This window comes from Moschus berezovskii, chromosome 19 (genome assembly GCF_049115385.1).
Source record: "Moschus berezovskii isolate FMDL1 chromosome 19, NW_MosBer_1.0, whole genome shotgun sequence".
NCBI classification, from domain to species: Eukaryota; Metazoa; Chordata; class Mammalia; order Artiodactyla; family Moschidae; genus Moschus; species Moschus berezovskii.
Window position 1 is genome coordinate 14,600,498 of NC_142478.1, and position 19,589 is coordinate 14,620,086.

Below are 19,589 nucleotides of genomic sequence, written 5' to 3' on the forward strand. Positions count from 1 at the left end.
TCATTGCCTGCTTAATAATGATTTTGGGGATACCAATTGAGATCACTTATTCATTCATTTATTTGCTATTTATTTAGCTCCTATTATGTGTTAGGAATTATTATAGGTATTAGACAAACAGCAGTGAACAAAATTGGCAAGTGCCAGTTAGTTTTGCATGTCAAGGACACTCTGGGTAAGATTGTCAGTAAACAAGTAAATACGTGATCAAGATAGAGATAAATGATATGAAGTAAAACTGTGTGATATAGTTGAAAATGGTTGAGAGTATAGCCTGGTGATTAATTTACACTGCAGAGTTCTAGGGGTAGAATGTTCTAGGCAAAGAAATTAGAATGTGTAAGGGCTGGAACAAGCCTGGTGTATTCCAGAGTCAGGAAAGTGACAATGATGACCAAAGCCTAATGATATAGAGGATGAGTAATATGACTTAGGGTTGGAAAGGTGGACAGGACCCTTCCCATAGCGCTTTTTGGCTCTGGGAAAACATTCAGTTTTTATTTTGTGAAGCTACTGGTGGGATTTAAATAAGAGAGTGATGTGGGTCTGATTTGTATTGGAAACGATTCTTCTAGTTCTGGTATGGAGAACAGATAGTAGAAGGGCCTGAGAGAAAGCTAGGGGACCAGCTCAGAGGTTAGTGTGGTGACGTTGCAGTGCAGTAGAAAAAAATGGATGTATGGAGATTATGTTTTAAAATTAGCGCTCCCAGAACCCATGGGTGGATAGGATGTAGAGAGAGAAGGACAGGGAGCGTCAAGGATGACATCTAGATTTGTGGTATGAGCTACTGGGTGATGGGTGGCATCATTTACTTAGCTGGGGGAGAAAGGTTAGGACAAGAGGGGGCACCAAGGGTGCTGAGAGAATGATATACAATTTCACCAGAAATTATAAAATGCTACATAAATATGATGACATCATTTCAGAGCAACAATGTGTGATGCATATTAAGAACCTGTATTTGGGACTTCCTGGGTGGTCCAGTGGTTAAGATTCTGCACTTTCAGTGCAGGGGGCATGAGTTTGATCCCCAGATGGGGAACTAAGATATCCCATGTGCTGCACTGCTGCTGCTGCTAAGTCACTTCAGTCATGTCCAACTCTGTGTGACCCCATCGATGGAAGCCCACCAGGCTCCCCCATCCCTGGGATTCTCCAGGCGAGAACACTGGAGTGGGTTGCCATTTCCTTCTCCAATGTGTGAAAGTGAAAAGTGAAAGTGAAGTCGCTCAGTCGTGTCCAGCCCCTAGCGACCCCATGGACTGCAGCCCACCAGGCTCCTCCATCCATGGGATTTTCCAGGCAAGAATACTGGAGTGGCTTGCCATTGCCTTCTCACAGTATGGCCAAAAAAAAAAAAAAAAACAAAACCCAGTGTTTACTGAGTATCTGGCCTTCATAAAACACTCAAGAAATTGGAAAAGGCTAACATTTTCCTTGTATTCAGGGAACTTTCAGTTTAGTTGCATACGTAGGACATATGGGGCTTCCCAGGTGATGCCAGTGATAAAGAACCCACCTGCCAATGCAGGAGACTTAAAACATGCCAGTTCGATCCCTGGGTGGGGAAGATCCCCTGGAGGCAGGCTTGGCAACCCACTCCAGTATTCTTGCCTGGAGAATCCCATGGACAGAGGGGCCTGGTGGCCTTACTGTTGATGGAGTCACAAAGATTTGGACACAACTGAAGAGACTTAACATGCATGCATGTTGGATACACACACACACACACACATATATATATACACAGAATAGTAGACAATCAAAATGGTCTAGCTTGTGATTTGTTAGATAAGTATAACCAGTTATGGGGGAAGAAGGCCAGACATCCTGGAACGGGAAGTCAAGTGGACCTTAGGAAGCATCACTGTGAACAAAGCTAGTGGAGGTGATGGAATTCCAGCTGAGCTATTTCAAATCCTAAAAGAGGATGCAGTGAAAGTGCCACACTCTATGCCAGCAAATTTGGAAGACTCAGCAGTGGCCACCGGACTGGAAAAGATCAGTTTTCATTCCAATCCTAAAGAAAGGCAGTGCCAAAGAATGCTCAAGCTACTGCCCAATTGCAGTCATCTCAGTTCAGTTCAGTAACTCAGTTGTGTCCAACTTTTGGTGACCCCATGGGCTGCAGCACACCAGGCCTCCCTGTCCATTACCACCTCCTGGAGTTTACTCAAACTCATGTCCATGGAGTCAGTGATGCCATCCAACCATTTCATCCTCCATTGTCGCCTTCTCCTCCCACCTTCAATTTTCCCAGTATCAGGGTCTTTTCCACTGAGTCAGTTCATCACATCAGGTGGCCAAAGTATTGGAGTTTTAGCTTCAGCATCAGTCCTTCCAATGAGTATTCAGGACTGATTTCCCTTGGGATGCACTGGTTGGATCTCCTTGCAGTCCAAGGGACTCTCAAGAATCTTCTCCAACACCACAGTTCAAAAGCATCAATTCTTCAGCTCTCAGCTTTCTTTATGGTCCAACTCTTATAATCATACTCATCTCACAAGCTAGCAAAGTAATGCTCAGAATTCTCTAAGTTAGGCTTCAGCAGTATGTGAACCGAGAGCTTCCAGATGTTTAAGATGGATTTAGAAAAGGCAGAGGAGCCAGAGATCAAATTGCCAACATTGTTGGATCATAGAAAAAGCAAGAGAATTCCAGAAAAACATCTGCTAAGTCACTTCAGTCGTGTCCGACTCTGTGTGACCCCATTGACGGAAGCCCACCAGGCTCCCCTGTCCCTGGGATTCTCCAGGCAAGAACACTGGAGTGGGTTGCCATTTCCTTCTCCAATGTGTGAAAGCGAAAAGTGAAAGTGAAGTCACTCAGTCGTGTCCGACTCTGAGTGACCCCATGGACTGCAGCCTACCAGGCTCCTCCATCCATGGGATTTTCTAGGCAAGAGTACTGGAGTGGCTTGCCATTGCCTTCTCCGAGAAAAACATCTACTTCTGCTTTATTGACTACACTAAAGCCTTTGACTGTGTGGATCACAACAAACTGGAAAATTCTTAAAGAGATGGGAATACCAGACCACCTTACCTACCTCCTGATAAATCTGTATGCAGGTCAAGAAGCAACAGTTAGAACCAGACATGGAACAATGGACTGGTTCCAAATTAGGAAAGAAGTACATCAAGGTTGTATATTGTCACCCTGCTTATTTAACTGATTTGCAGAGTACATCATGAGAAATGCTGGGCAGAATGAAGCACAAGCTGGAATCAAGATTGCCGGGAGAAATATCAATAGCCTCAGATATGCAGATGACATCACCCTTATGGCAGAAAGCAAAGAGGAACTAAAGAACCTCTTGATTAAAGTGAAGCAGGAAAGTGAAAAAGCTGGCTTAAAACTCAATGTTCAGAAAACTACGATCATGGCATCTGGTCCCATCACTTCATGGCAAATAGATGGGGGAACATGGAAGCAGTGACAGACTTTATTTTCTTGGGCTCCAAAAATCACTGCAGATGGTGACTACAGCCATGAAATTAAAGGATGCTTGCTCCTTGGAAGAAAAGCTATGACTAATCTAGACAGCATATTAAAAAGCAGAGACATTACTTTGCCAACAAAGGTCTATCGAGTCAAAGCTATGGTTTTTCCAGTAATTATGTATGGATGTGAGAGTTGGACCATAAAGAAAGCTGAGCACTGAAGAACTGATACTTTTGAACTTTGGTGTTGGAGAAGACTCTTGAGAGTCCCTTGGGCTGCAAGGAAATCCAACCTGTCCATCCCAAGGGAAATCAGTCCTGAATATTCATTGGAAGGACTGATGCTGAAGTTGAAACCCCAAATCTTTGGCCACCTGTTGTGAAGAACTGACTCTTTTGAAAAGACCCTGATGCTGGGAATGACTGAAGGCAGGAGTAAAAGGGAACGACAGAGGATAAGGTGGTTGGATGGCATCACCGACTTGATAGATGAGTTTGAGTAATCTCTGGGAGTTGGTGAAGGACAGGGCAGCCTGGCATGCTGCAGCTCATGAGGTCGCAGAGTTGGACATGACCGAGTGACTGAACTGAATTGAGGGGAAGAAGTTCAGCATGGATTGTGTACCTCTAAAGAGAATTCAAACGTGAAACATTAGTGGGAGAAAAAGATAAAAAGTTTCCTTAAGGCCATGCTGCAAAAGGTGGGACCTACTGATCTGAAGAGTGAATTTAAATCTGTGGATGATGGAGAATTCTTAAATGTGCTAAACAAGAGAACACATGCTCAAGAGTGGTCATTAAGGAAGATTATCTGATAATATTGTCCTGGGTATGTAGGCAGAGTAGAGTTTGTAATCTCCATATGCTAAATAAAAAAAAGCATACAACCACAGCTCAGGATATTGAACTGAAAGGAGTACAGACTTAGTCTGCCTTACTTAGAGAAAGCTCTTCCTCACTAATTTTTTTCTCCTGTCCCCTCCCAATTTGAGAGTACACCATTAGTATGTTAACTAGAGGGAGTTACAGACTCTTGTATCAGGATCCTGTTTAAATCACTGAAATAAATGTATTCTGAGTAGATAATCCTCAACTTTTTGTGTTAAAAGCAAAGAGTGAAGGTGGAGAGAGCACTGAGTAGGCATTTAGATATGTCTAGACTTGGGCAGTGGAGAAGGCAATGGCAAGCCACTCCAGTACTCTTGCCTAGAAAATTCCATGGATGGAGGAGCCTGGTAGGCTGCAGTCCGTGGGGTCTCTAGGAGTCAGACACGACTGAGCGACTTCACTTTCCCTTTTCACTTTCACACATTGGAGAAGGAAATGGCAACCCACTCCAGTGTTCTTGCCTGAGAATCCCAGGGACGGGGGAGCCTGGTGGGCTGCCATCTATGGGGTCACACAGAGTCGGACATGACTGGAGTGACTTAGCAGCAGCAGCAGCAGCAGACTTGGACAGAAAAGCATCTGAAGGGGGATGATGGCAACAGTCATGGAAAACAGTGGAAGATTGGTTGTGGTGATTGACTGGTTTATTAAGACTAAGTGGAGATCTGCCTAACTCCAAAGTTTCAAACTAGTTCATTAGGAGAAAACTGAGCCGTTGATAGAGATAAGTTAATTGAGAGGCAAAGTTGATTTCTTAGAAAATACATAAATTCCGCGTTTAGACATGGTTAGTTTAAGGTGGTAGTCGTAGGTAGCAATGTACAGATTTTGGAATGGAGGCTGGGTTTAGCAATAGAAATTTTTAAGTATTCTTATCCATTCAGGTTTGAAAATAAGATTGAGAAGAAGACAGGAGTAGCCAGCAAAACACTTGAGTGGGCTTGTTTAAAACACAAGGGAAATTATAATGAGGCTGTGCTATGACAACCAAGAGAATAGAGTCCTTTGAGAGGCAAGGAGGTAAGAAGAATGAACAGAGGGAAAGGATGTTGAATTTGGTGATTGGGAGATTGCTGGTGATTTATGACGTACTGCTTTTACTAGAGGGGCTTCCCAGGTGGCTCAAGTGGTAAAGAATCCGCCCACCAATTCAGGATCCATGGGAGACTTGGGTTTGATCGCTGGGATGGGAAGATCCCCTGGTGGAGGAAATGGCAACCTCCTCCAGTACTCTTGCCTGGAGAATCCCATGAACTGAGGGGCCTGGCGGGCTGCAGTCCTGGGGTTGCGAAGAGCCCGACACGACTGAGCATGCACACGCACAGACACTTACTCGGAGGGTCATAAGTCAGATTCCAGGGGAGTAGAGTGAGAATGAGCCTTGGGGTCAAGTAAGCGGGGCACAGCAGTGAGCCGCAGTGATAAAGGTAGGACTGCAGCTTGAGGAAACAATACTAATTTTGAGGTTAGTTATCTGCATTTGTGTGTTGAGTGTTTTGCTTCCTTGAAGGCAGAAAGGATGCCTTATACTTTTTTTAATACCCTTGTGTAGTATCCTACCTATAGAAAGCATATATATTAAATGTATAGGTTAGTGTTTTTTTTTTTTAAGATATTGAGAACTCTCCTCCTTTGAACACAGAAGGGAAGGGGCCAGCAGAGAGGGAAAGCTTGAAAAAGATAGAAAGATTGAAAATACCTGAGAGGGCTTATCATTAGTATTGGTGGCAAGGAATATAGAAGGCAGAGGCTGGAGGAACAGGCTTTGCTGAAGTTGTTGTCCCTGGATTCAGGAATAACTTAATCCTAGATAAGCGGTTTTGTGAGTTTGGTTGTATCACTTAATTCCTTTCTTAACTTCAGTTTTCAGAAAAAGAATGGTGGTGTTTATCTTAAATACTCGTGAGGGATAAATGAGTAAAGTGTCTATTGTCTACAACAGTATCTGTTACAAATGGTAAAACCCTAGTAAGTTTTAGTGATGTTCATGGTGATGATCACAAGAAAGGGTGAGAGATTGGAAATTCATAACCAGACACTACTTGAACATCACTTGGGAAAATAGACCTTAAAAGAAGACCATATTTGGGGATTCCCTGGTGGTCTCGTGGATAAGATTCTATGCTTTTGCTGCTGAGGGCCCAGGTTCAATCTGCGGTATGGGAACTATGATCCCATAAGCCACGAGGCATGGCCAAAAAAATAAAATAAAATTGCTGTATTCGTGTGAATTGAACTGAAATTCCATATAAGGACTTTTCTTAAGTCTTCAGTCAAAATTAATGAAACTGTTTATTTTTTCTTATTTCAGAGCTAATATAAATTCGTTTGTAAATATTAGATAGTACATTATTACAAAAGAGAATAAAAATCACCTGTGATCCTACCATTCAAATATCAGTCAGGCACTCTGTGTCCTTGATCTCTAGTATAAACTTCCCACTCTAGTTGGGCCGGCTTCTTCTTGGCCCCAGAATGTATGTTCTGTATGAATGCTGAATCATGTTTTTTTATCTTTAATACTTGGGTTTACTACTCATAATTTCATTTGCTTGTGATGCAATATATTTTTCTATTCTAAACTAAGAATAGACTTCTAATTACAATGTGGGGAGTACATACATAATTAATAAGAACCAAATTTAGAATAGACACTAGACTTCAGTAAAGGGTCTGAATCTAAGAAGTATATGATTCAGTTCAGTTCATTTCAGTCACTCGGTCATGTCCGACTCTTTGTGACCCCATGGACTGCAGCACACCAGGCTTCCCTGTCCATCACCAACTCCAGGAGCTTACTCAAACTCCTATCCATCTAACAATCTCATCCTCTGTCATCCCCTTCTCCTCCTGCCTTCAATCTTTCCCAGCATCAGGGTCTGTTCCAATGAGTCAGTTCTTCGCATCAGGTGGCCAAAGTATTGGAGCTTCAGCTTCAACATCAGTCCTTCCAATGAATATTCAGGACTGATTGCCTTTAAGATTGACTGGTTGGATCTCCTTGCAGTATATGATTGTGTCATGCCTATCTTTACAATGATATTATAGCAACATGAAAATGTCTTTCATGAGATGAAAGTTTCAGAATTGCTGTTTTGTGGAAAAGAATTAGCAAATGTAAGCTTGTGTTTTTGTTAAATACATTTGAAGTTTGCAAGAGGTTTTTTAAAAATATATATAACTTTATTTATTTTTGGTCACACTGGGTCTTTGTTGCTGCTGAGGTTTTTCTCTAGTTTTGGTGATGGACTCTACTGTCTAGTTGAGGTACATGGATGTCTCATTGCAGTACTAGCTCTTATTTCAGGCTCTAGGGTGTTCAAGGGTCAGTAGTTGTGGTATGTGGGCTCAGTAATTTTGGCTCCCAGGCAAGAGCCCAGTAGCTGTGGCACACGAGCTTAGTTGCTCCACAGCATGTGGGATTTCCCCAGATCAGGGATCGAACCTATATCTCTTCCATTGGCATTCAGATTCTTTACCACTGAGCCACCACGGAAGCCCTGCAAGAGGTTTTAAAGTTTTATTTTTGCCAAAAGCCTTCCTATACAGCATATAAGGAAAAGATACCTGAAAATAACTAAGCTTATATACACTTACCAAATGATAAACCGTTTTGGTTATTTTCGATGACTACACTCACCATAATCAGAATGTTTTTTGAATTGTATAAGAGCTTAAATAATTTTAAAAATGAGATCACTCAAATCTGTGGAATGGAGTGAGGGTGTCTGCTAAGCCATGCTGGTTCATATGGATTGTCTGAACTCGACAGGAAGTGTGCACCAATAAACATTCTCCCAGCTCTGCTGTTTTAGAATGAATGTAGTGAAATTTTATAATTGTGAAAAAAAGAAACCCACTTATAATTGCTTTTGTCTTCTATTTCAGGCTGCAGACAGTAGGTTGCATGCCTCCCCCTGTGTCTTCTGCGGTGATATTAACCAAGGCAGTTGGTGGAAATGAGGTGAGTCATGGGGCCAGCTTTTTTAAACATAAGTGGGTGCTGTCCTTTTATTTTATATTTTATTTTGTGACAAAGGAGTCACATCACAGAAAATGCATAACTGTAGCCACTTATGAAAGAAGCGGGTAGATTCATGTGTTAGAAAGAGGCTAAAATTGACAATAATGAGTGAAATTTAGGATTTCAAGGAGAAAAGCAAGGGAGGTGGATGAAACAGAGATAGATCGTGATTTTTCTACTTCAGTGAGAAATGAGGAGACAGAGGACACGGAATCCAAGCCAAGGGGCTTTTACATCCAAGACTCGTGAACTGAGGACACCTGCTATGGCCATTCCTCTGTTCTTAAAAAAATTTAGGGCAAACTACGGTCATGGAAAAAGGGTCAGAATAAGTTTAATGGCAGGTGAAGATGATATTAAAAAAGGAGAAATGAGGCCAGGTTTCTAAGATGAGTTCAAAGAAATTATCCAACTACTGGGGAACCATAGCCAGAGAGGAGTACTTATGTATCGGGATGGCATTAGTCCATTTTGGGAGCTACTTATAGGTGGTTCTTCTTGGCTGAGAGGCCCTACAACTTTGTACTAAGGGACTCTGCTTTATAGTCACTTATTTCTCCTAATATTTTATCATTCAGAAAAGAATACAAATTTAGAATTTTTTAAATTTAATTTTGGCTGTGCTGGGTCTCTGTTGCTGTGTGGACTTTCTCCAGTTGCGGCGAGCAGGGGCAGTTCTCTGGTTGTGGTGCTCGGGCTTCTCCTTGCAGTGGCTTCTCTTGTTGCAGAGCATGGGCTCTAGGCGCCTGGGTTTCAGTAGTTGCAGCACAGGGCTCAGTACTTATGTCTTTCGGGCTCTAGAGCTCTCAGTCAGGAGTTGGCACGCAGACTTAGTTGCCCTATAGCACACAGGATCTTACCAGACCGCGGATTGAACCTGTGTCCCCTGTGTTGGCAGGTGGATTCTTAACCACTCGACCACCAGGGTAGTCCAGGAAAAGAATACTTTTGAATGAGGCAGAATATATGTATTTTTAATTGGGGGATAATTGCTTTACAATTGTGTTGGTTTCTGCCATATATAGACATGAATCAGCCATAGGTATACATATATCCCTTCCCTCTTCAATCTCTGTTACTTCCCACGCTCATTGTGATTTTTATTTAATTTGCATTACCCAGTGGCTAATAATGGTGAGCATTTTTTATCTTTCCATATGCTCATTTGTTATCTATGTCTTCTTTTGGGAGACGGCTACTAAAATTTTTGCTTTTTACAAAATTGAGTGTTTTGCTTTCTTATTGATGAGCTTTGAGAATTTTTTATATTCTCTCTCTCTCTCTCTCTCTCTATATATATATATATATATATATGCTTTGTAAATATTTTTCCCACTCTGGTTTGTCTTTCATTTTCTAACCAGTGTCTTTTGAAGAGCAGAATGGTGGTGGAGAAACTAATAGGTGGTTGGATTCTGTATTTATTAAGTTGGCCAAAAAGTTCATTTGGGTTTTTCTGTAATGTATTTTGAAGGCACAGGTTATGCTAATGGATTGGATGTGGGGTGTGAGAGAAAGAAAGGATCAAGAGTGACTTCAAGGTTTTCGACTGAGCAGCTGAAAGGATGGAGTTTGCTGGGGTGGAAAAAAGGGCTCTGTGACAGTAGATGTGTGCGGTTGTTTAGTCTGGGTGGCCACAGGATACTGTGATAACTAAGAACTGCAAAATCTCAGTTGAGCATAAAGGGTTATTTCTTGCTAATGGTACCTGTCCCATGTGGGTCAGTGCGAAGATCTTTGCCATTACTAAGGAAACCTGATTAGTGGAGGCTTATGTTTTGAAGGTACATCATCTGGATGGAGCACAAAGCATTTTAGGTTTGCCATAACAGAGACAGAGAGATTCAGTTCAGTTCACTTCAGTTCAGTTGCTCAGTCGTGTCCAACTCTTTGCGGCCCCATGAATCACAGCACGCCAGGCCTCCCTGTCCATCACCAACTCCCGGAGTTCACTCAAACTCATGTCCAGTGATGCCATCCAGCCATCTCATTCTCTGTCGTTCCCTTCTCCTCCTGCCCCCAATCCTTCCCAGTATCAGAGTCTTTTCTCTGAAAAGTGAGTCAACTCGTCGCATGAGGTGGCCAAAGTATTGGAGTTTCAGCTTTAGCATCAGTCCTTCCAATGAACACCCAGGATTGATCTCCTTTAGAATGGACTGGTTGGATCTCCTTGCAGTCCAAGGGACTCTCAAGAGTCTTCTCCAGCACCACAGTTCAAAAGCATCCATTCTTTGGTGATCAGCTTTCTTCACAGTCCAACTCTCACATCCATACATGACCATGGGAAAAACCATAGCCTTGACTAGACGGACCTTTGTTGGCAAAGTAATGTCTCTGCTTTTTAATATACTATCTAGGTTGGTCATAACTTTCCTTCCAAGGAGTAAGCGTCTTTTAATTTCATGGCTGCAATCAGCATCCGCAGTGATTTTGGAGCCCAAGAAAATAAGTCTGACACAGCTTCCACTGTTTCCCCATCTATTTCCCATGAAGTGACAGAGAGGTTAGAGAATCACAAATGGACTTTTCATGTTTGGGTTGGAAGTGATATGTGGTGCTTCTGCTCACATTACATTGGCCAGAATAAGTCGTGTGACCTTACCATATTCCTGTGCCCTCAAGGAGAGGGGAACTGGATTGATGAACACTTGTAATGTCAGCCATATGGTAAACATGGAGAACTGTTTTGTTTTTTTTTTTTTTTTGATATGTTGAGATGCCTATTACATATCCAATTGAAGATGTCAGTGAGCAATTATAGATACAAGGGTTGAGAGTTGAGGGAGTGGCCTAAACCTGGAGACGTAAATGAGGGCATCATCCATGAATAAATGATATTTAAAGCCAAGATTGTGTATGAGATTCCATAGACGGAAAAGAGCAGAGGTCCAAGGATTGAGCCTGGGGACCCTCCAGCATTAAGAGGTTAAGGCAATGAGGAATAATCAGCCAAGGCAACAGAGAGAGTGTAATTAATGAGACTGGAGGAAAAACAAGAGAGCATGGTATCCAGGAAGCCAGGTGAAGAAGGGGAGGATGTGACGAGTGGTGTCAGATTCTGACACCAGTGCTTCCCAGATGGCGCTGGTGGTAAAGAACCTGTCTGCCGATGCAGGAGACTTAGGAGACTTGGGTTCTATCCCTAAGAAGGAAGATCCTCTGGAGGAGGGCATCGCCATCCACTGTAGTATGCTTGCCTGGAGAACCCATAGGCAGAGGAACCTGGTGTGGTACAGTCTATAGGGTCCCAAAGAATTGGCCATGACTGAAGCGACTTAGCATGCATGCATGTCAGACTCTGCTGATGGGAGTTGTGTAAATGAATTCTGAGAATTTACCATTAAATTAAGCTATGCAGAGGTAACTGTTAACCTTTAACAGAGTGGTTTTGGTAGAGGGCAGGTGCAAAGGCTTGTTTGGAGTAGGCTTAAGGAAAACAGGAAGAGAAGAATTAGAGACAAGAAGTATAGACCGTGGTTATGATGTCCTTTGTGATAAAAAGGAATAGAGAAATGGGGCTATTTTTAGAGAGGGATGTGTGGTCAAGGTTTACCCTTTCAGAAACGACAGCACTTTCTATCATGATGGGAACTGTACAGTGGAGAGGGAGCTGTGGATTTAAGAGAGAATGCTGGAGAAGTTTATTTGATCAAGTGGGAGAGAGTGATGTTGGGTTATGTGAGCTTCAGTAGGAACTGAGACCATTTATTCATAAAAACAGGAGGGAAGACAGAGTGCATGGCTATAGGTCTGTGTCAGTGGGTTGAGGGGGACGCTTGGGAGTTTTTTCTGATGGCTTTTATTTTTTCACAGCACATGAGAACGAGGGTGGGGTGAGAGGAGAAAACGCGGACTTGCCTTGTAGATGATAGTGAGTCACCTGGAGAGGATGGCAGTGTTGCCAGGTAGCACCAAGGGCCGGCTGAGATCAAGCCCTGCGTCTAAAGTGAAGCCAGGCGTCGTGGATGTGTGTTTTCTCTAAGTGTAGGAATGGAATTGGCAGATAACTGGATTTAACCAACATCTCACTATGCCAAGAGATTCTTTCAGTTGCCACATAGTTAGTGAGGTAGGGAAGTTACCGAAGTCTTGGATTAGCGCTTGCTATGAATATCTATCTATTGCCTCGAAAGAATTTGAGGAAAGTGTTTATTGGTTTAACAATGTCATTTATCTCTTTCTAATGTGATTCCCTTAAAAACCTTTTCTTTCTCAAATGACTTTTGGCAGAAGTACAAAGATCACTCATTTTCTTGACATTAACATATAGCATTTGAATGTGTAGCTACATGTTCATTCCCCAGTAGATGTTTAAATTATTTACATTAATGTTGCATATGAGTGATATTGAATTTATGAACATCTTCTTTGTCTTCTAACATCATTGGTCTAGTTCTTTAATGTTTATTATGCAGTTTCATGATTATCAAGAATTTTTGAAGTCCTGGAGAGTAAGACATAATTGTTCACAAATATTGAACACTGAGCTTCAGAAAAGAAGCTTGCAAAGTCCAGTTGGTCGTATCTTCTGATATGAAGTGAATAGACTCTTTTATTTTTATGTGAAATTATTTGAGAAAATGATCTGCACAAATATATTAGATAATTTTAAGTTTTAAACCTTTCTAAAATTAATTGAAGAAAGTAAGGAAATCCATTAGACCATTCAGGTATGATCTAAATCAAACCCCTTACTATGATACAGTGGAAGTGACAAACAGATTCAAGGGACTAGATCTGATAGACAGAGTGCCTGAAGAACTATGGACAGAGGTTCGTGACATTGTACAGGAGGCAGTGCTCAAACATCCTCAAGAAAAAAGAAATGCAAAAAGGCAAAATGGTTGTCTGAGGAGGCCTTGCAAATACTTGAGAAAAGAAGAGACGCAAAAGGCAAAAGAGAAAAAGAAAGATTTACCCTTTGGATGCAGAGTTCCAAAGAATAGCAAGGAGGGAAAAGAAAGCCTCCCTCAGTGATCAATGCGAAGAAATAGAGGAAAACAATAGAATGGGAAAGACTAGAGATCTCTTCGAGAAAATTAGAGTTACCAGGGGAATATTTCATGCAAAGATGGGCACAATAAAGGACAGAAATTGTAGGGACATAACAGAAGCAGAAGATATTAAGAAGAAGTGGCAAGAATACACAGAAGAACTATACAAAAAAGGTCTTCATGACCCAGATAACCATGATGGTGTGATCACTTACCTAGAGCCAGACATTCTGGAATGCGAAGTCAAGTTGGCCTTAGGAAGCATCACTACGAACAAAGCTAGTGGGGGTGATGGAATTCTAGTTGAGCTATTTCAAGTCCTAAAAGATGATGCTATGAAAGTGCTACACTCAATATGTCAGCAAATTTGGAAAACTCAGCAGTGGCCACAGGACTAGAAAAAGTCAGTTTTCATTCCAATCCCAAAGAAAGGCAATGCCAAAGAATGCTCAAACTACCGCACAATTGCACTCATCTCACATGCTAGTAAAGTCATGCTCAAAATTCACCAAGTCAGGCTTCCACAGTACATGAACCATGAACTTCCAGATGTTCAAGCTGGATTTAGAAAAGGCAGAGGAACCAGAGATCAACTTGCCAACATCTGTTGGATCATAGAAAAAGCAATAGAGTTCCAGAAAAACATCTACTTCTGCTTTATTGCCTACGCCAAAGCCTTTGACTATGTGGATCACAGCAAACTGTTCTTCAAGAGATGGGGATACCAGACTACCTGATCTGCCTCCTGAGAAATCTGTATGCAGGTCAAGAAACAACAGTTAGAACTGGACATGGAACAACAGACTGGTTCCAAATTGGGAAAGGAGTATGTCAAGACTGTATATTGTCACCTCGCTTATTTAACTTATATGCAGAGTACATCATGAGAAATGCTGGGTTGGAAGAAGCACAAGCTGGAATCAAGATTGCTGGGAGAAATATCAATAACCTCAGATATGCAGATGACACCACCCTTATGGCAGAAAGCAAAGGGGAACTAAAGAGCCTCTTGATGAAAGTGAAAGAGAGAGTGAAAAAGCTGACCTAAAACTCTACATTCAGAGAACTAAGATCATGGCACCCAGTCCCATCACTTCATGGCAAATAGATAGGGAACCAATGGAAACAGTGACAGACTTTATGTTTTTGGGCTCCAAAATCACTGCAGATGGTGACTGCAGCCATGAAATTAAAAGATGCTTGCAACTTGAAAGAAAAGCTATGACCAACCTAGACAGCATATCAAAAAGCAGAGACATTACTTTGCCAATAAAGGTCCATCTAGTCAAAGATTTGGTTTTTCCACTAGTCATGTATGGATGTGAGAATTGGACTATAAAGAAAGCTGAGCACTGAAGAATTGATGCTTTTGAACTGTGATGTTGGAGAAGACTCTTGAGAATCCTTTGGACTGTGAGGAGATCCAACCAGTCCATCCTAGTGGAAATCAGTCCTGAATATTTATTGGAAGGACTGATGTGGAAGCTGAAGCTCCAATACTTTGGCCACCTGATGCGACAAACTGACTCATTGGAAAAGACCATGATGCTGGGAAAGATTGAAGGCAGGAGGAGAAGGGGTCAACAGAGGATGAGATGGTTGGATGGTATCACCGACTTGATGGACATGAGTTTGAGTAAGTTCTGGGAGTTGGTGATGGACAGGGAGGCCTGGCATTCTGCATTCCTGGGGTCGCAAAGAGTCGGACTTGATTGAGCGATTAAACTGAACTGATCTGAAAATACTGTTATAAGGTAACTGAAGGTAGGCTTTTGTTGAAATAAATGCAAGGGAAGCGTAATCTTTTCTGCTGTATGTTAGTAAAATCTTATCTAAGGATAGAAGGAGAAAATTTTGGTGCCTGTTAATGAAAAGATTCAAAAGTTGAGTCCACTGTCACCTGCCACTAGGTGAAGATTTCGATTCTATTCACTGTGATTGTCTGCTTTGCCTTGTACACAGCGGCTCTGTACCCACACGAGAACATGTACTGGAGTACATTTCCATGTTGCCCTGTGCTTTCCAACTGACCATCCTTTGCCATGTTTGTACATGGAAGAAAACGTTTTTCCTTCTAGATTCTGCTATTTCTTGACATTGACTTTATGCCCTCGCATACCTATATATACATCTTTAATACTTATACTTGTGTTAAGCATATGCTCTCATGGGTTAAAATGTGTAACTGTGTAGCCTATTTGTATTTAATGATTTGGGGGATGTATGCAGATACAGCAGTGTCATTTGAAATGATTCTGTTCATTTTATTTCGTGAAGTCGTTATATACTTTAGGAGGAATTTTTTTTCTGTTACTTACATACCTCTCATTGTAAATGCCTTTTCCATAAGATTGGTGGTTACAGAAAAGGTTTTGTCATGAATTGAAAGTTATTGCATCCCTTAAACGCACCTCCTGTGCTTTGGTGAGAATAGCCTTATTACTTTTTGTTAAAATTAAAGAACAGTTTCTGTTTTGATAACCTACATCGTTGTCGTTTCAGTGGGCCAGCTGTGCCCATACTGGTGGCAGGGGGAACTCAGTGTATATGCAGAGCAGAGCATGTATACTGGAATGCCAGCATGGCCTGGAAGTGTTAGGGTGAGACTGTTCAAGGGGATAGCTGACTGACACTCTTATTTTGTGGCTTTTAAATTTTAAATACTTTCATTTAAACATTAAAAACTTGGTTGGCTTCTTTTTTGTGATTGTTATTTATCCATTCTGGTGTTTTAAATGTGATTTTTCAGACTCCAGGGTTGTAGTGTGTGCTGTTCACATGGTCTGATTGGTGATGATAGTGATTGTGTGTATGTATGTGTGTTCGTGAAATTTTAGTTCTTTTTTGAATAATAGAGAAAGTGATGACTTGGTGAACCCTATTTTCATTGTCAGGTATGAAAAAGAAGATAGATCAAAATGTTCTCTCTTCTATTCTAAGTTGTGAGACATAGGATAAACACATTGTCTTTTTTTTTTTTTTTTCTGGTTTAAAACTGTATACATTTCTGTTACAGATGTAAATTTTGGTGGTAAAAGACATGGTTTTTTTTTCCTCCAAAAGCCTTACATAGGTTTTAAGCCTTTTAGGACTTGCTAAGAGAATCATTGCACTCAAATTCGGGTAACTTCTACCTTTTAGTAACTACCACAGGGATTTCTTAAAGCAGTTTCTTAAAAAAAAACAAAACTGAAAAATTTCCTGAGTTTGGAGAGAAAGTATTATGTGGTTTTCATATTGTTGTTACAAGGTATTTTAATTTCATTTGACACTTATACTGTGGTTTAATGAAAAAGCAAGAGGGGTAAGTGTTTGGGAAAAGAGACACTGTTGTTTTACCTCAATATTTCATTTTTTTGCAAGCTGGAGTAGGGAAGGATTCAGCTAAAAGCCATTCCTCAAAATGTGAAGTAAATATGAGGTCTTAATTCCTGAGTAAATTTCCAAACCTGTATAACTTTGTAAAATTGTGTGAGTCTGGGCAATGAACCAAGTAGAAGAGAAATATAATCAGGGATTTCTTCCCTCAAATATATGAAGGAAAAAACAAAATGAAAAGCATTATAAATTAAAGACAAATCAGAGCAAGTTAGGAAGAAATTTCTAGGCATATCTGAGAGTAATATTTTATGTTAAATACATTGTTCTCTGTGTTAAGGCTAAACCTGATAATCTGAACCATGAAAATAAGACACCTTCACCACTAATAGCAGTATATTAATTATAGGCATGTTATTTATGTTGATTTGTTTGTTTTTTTGTTTGTCTCTCAAAGTGAATTCTATAGATTGCCCACATCTGCATTACCTGGGATGATTAGGAAAAAAAAAGAAAATCCCTAATCTCCACTTTAGACCTGTTGAATTAAAAAAATGTATAGTCGATAGGCCTCAGGATTTTCTCTCTCCTTCTTTCTTTCCTTTATTAAAATTATGAAATAACAACCTACAGAAGGTACAAAAGACATATTTACAGTTTAAGGCATAATAATAAACAGCACTGTGCCCACCATTCAGCTTTAGAAATAGAATATGATAGTCAACAGTAGTTTACACCCTCTTCATGTAGACAGTGCCTTCTACCTTAGGGAGTCAAAAAGGAGACGAAGGTCTGGGGCCTGCCTTCCAGAAAACTTCCATGGAGTGTGATGTTACACTATTCAAAATCTCTATTTCACGCTATAAACCTCACAAAAATAGGCAAAACAGACTAGAATGGCCTTGCATTGTCCCCTATCATTAAAATCATTGTTTTTCTTTTTTTTTATTTTTTTAAAATTAATTTATTTATTTTAGTTTTTTTTTTTCAAAAACAATTTTAGGAATCTTTACTTAAAAACAAACTTATCTTAAAATGGAGTAACTTTGGTTTTACAAGCAGCAAGCAAAGTACAGAAGCAAAAATGCATTACAGGAGCATTAAGTTCTACATTAGGTCACAGCGTCTAATCTGAAATCACACCCATAATATCATTTTTCGGGATATCTGGGAAATAGTTATTTCCCAGGATATCTGAACCATAGCTACTCTATTTTGACTTTAAATTGTAAAAAAAGAAAAAAAAAATCATTGTTTTTCTTTTTTAGTTTAAAAAATGCCAAGAGGTACCCCAAATGAGTTCAGCCTTCTTCAGCTGTGTGGGGCAGCCTGCAGTTCCATTTGGGATCTGGACTGTGTTTGTTCCTGTAGGTATTTAGTGTGTCTGCTTGTTTAGTTAAGATGGTGTGCTTCGTTTATTATAAATAGATTTAGCTGACATTTGTTTTGTATTTTAGTTAGCAGGCTGAAGGATTTTAGAACCCTTTGATAGTCATGCAGAATTCTAAGTACATTTTAAAGAAAAGTTTTGATTTCAGGTATGGTACAAAGGAGCCAGGTTGAGTGTGTGTGTGTGTGTGTGTGTGCGCGCGCGCGCACATGCACGCTTAATTTCAGCAGTAGGGTTATTGCCCAAATCTCTTCAAAGAAAACTTAAGAGTGTCTCCTAAGCAAAGAAAATTATTACATGTGCTGAACTCTTTAAGTCACTGATGAAGGTCATGGCAGTCTAAGTGTATTTAAAAAAGGTTTTCTATCTGCTTGGAAAGCAAATGAAGCACTCATTATGAACTTAAAAAATTATAGCTATGAGAAGATTTTTGCTAGAGGTGAAAGAGCAAGATCATCACAGCCCAAACGGAGCCAGAAAGTTCAATTTCTGGCTGATTAGCAAGGCATGAAATATTTCAGGGTTATTTTGCATTATCAGTAGGGAGTTGATCTTGCTAATCCAATGCATGAAGATAAGATTCACTGAAACATTTATAAAGGCATTTAGAGTAGATCTGATCAGCAGAGAGAAGACTTGAAGTGAGAAGGAAATCTGATCTGTCAGTCACTGTCTTAACTTCAGCTGTCACTGGGCTTCTGTGTGCCTTGCTTTTCTCTTCTGTGAAATGGACTGATCACTGCCTTTGCTGGGCTTCCCACATAGCACTAGTGGTAAAGAACTTGCCTGCTACTGCAAGAGACAGAGGAAACGCAGGTTCAATCCCTGGGTCGAGAAAAATCCCCTGGAGGAGGACATGGCAACCGACTCCAGTATTCTTGCCTAGAGAGTCCCATGGACAGATGAGTCTGGAAGATTAGAGATTGCGAAGAGTGGGACACAGCTGAAGCAGCTTAGTGCACACACACTGCCTTTGCTTGGAGTGAGAGTTTAATGGTTTTCTGGAGCAATCTTGTACAGCCTGGAGATGGCTGTCAATGTTGAGCACTCTAGCAAGCTGGCCTGTTTGTACTTTCTATGCTCCAGCCATTTTGGGGGGCTCCAAAATCACTGCAGATGGTGACTGCAGCCATGAAACTAAAAGACTCTTACTCCTTGGAAGAAAAGTTATGACCAACCTAGACAGCATATTAAAAAGCAGAGACATTACTTTGCCAACAAAGGTCCATCTAGTTAAGGCTATGTTTTTTCAGTAGTCAAGTATGGATGTGAGAGTTGGACTATAAAGAAAGCTGAGTGCTGAAGAAGTGATGCTTTTGAACTGTGGTGCTGGAGAAGATTCTTGAGAATCCCTTGGCCTGCAAGGAGATCCAACCAGTCCATCCTAAAGGAAATCAGTCCTAAATATTCATTGGAAGGACTGATGTTGAAGCTGAAGCTCCAATACTTTGGCCACCTGATGCGAAGAGCTGAATCATTGGAAAAGACCCTGATGCTGGGAAAGATTGAAAGTGGGAGGAGAAGGGGACGAC

At 40.8% G+C, this 19,589-nt stretch overlaps 1 protein-coding gene across 15 annotated transcripts in view; it reads left to right on the forward strand.

Moving 5' to 3' along the window:
- The window catches only part of SLC10A7 (solute carrier family 10 member 7), a 311,758-nt gene that overhangs the window by 18,198 nt on the left and 273,971 nt on the right, over positions 1–19,589 (forward strand). For all 15 annotated transcript variants that reach the window (XR_016035306.1, XM_055405228.2, XM_088827985.1 and 12 more), the window contains one exon: positions 8,220–8,295. Coding sequence is in view for 14 of the 15 variants with exons in the window: in XM_055405228.2 (XP_055261203.1) it covers positions 8,220–8,295 (76 nt within the window). In the remaining variant the exon portion in view is untranslated. The remainder of the gene's footprint in view (positions 1–8,219; positions 8,296–19,589) is intronic.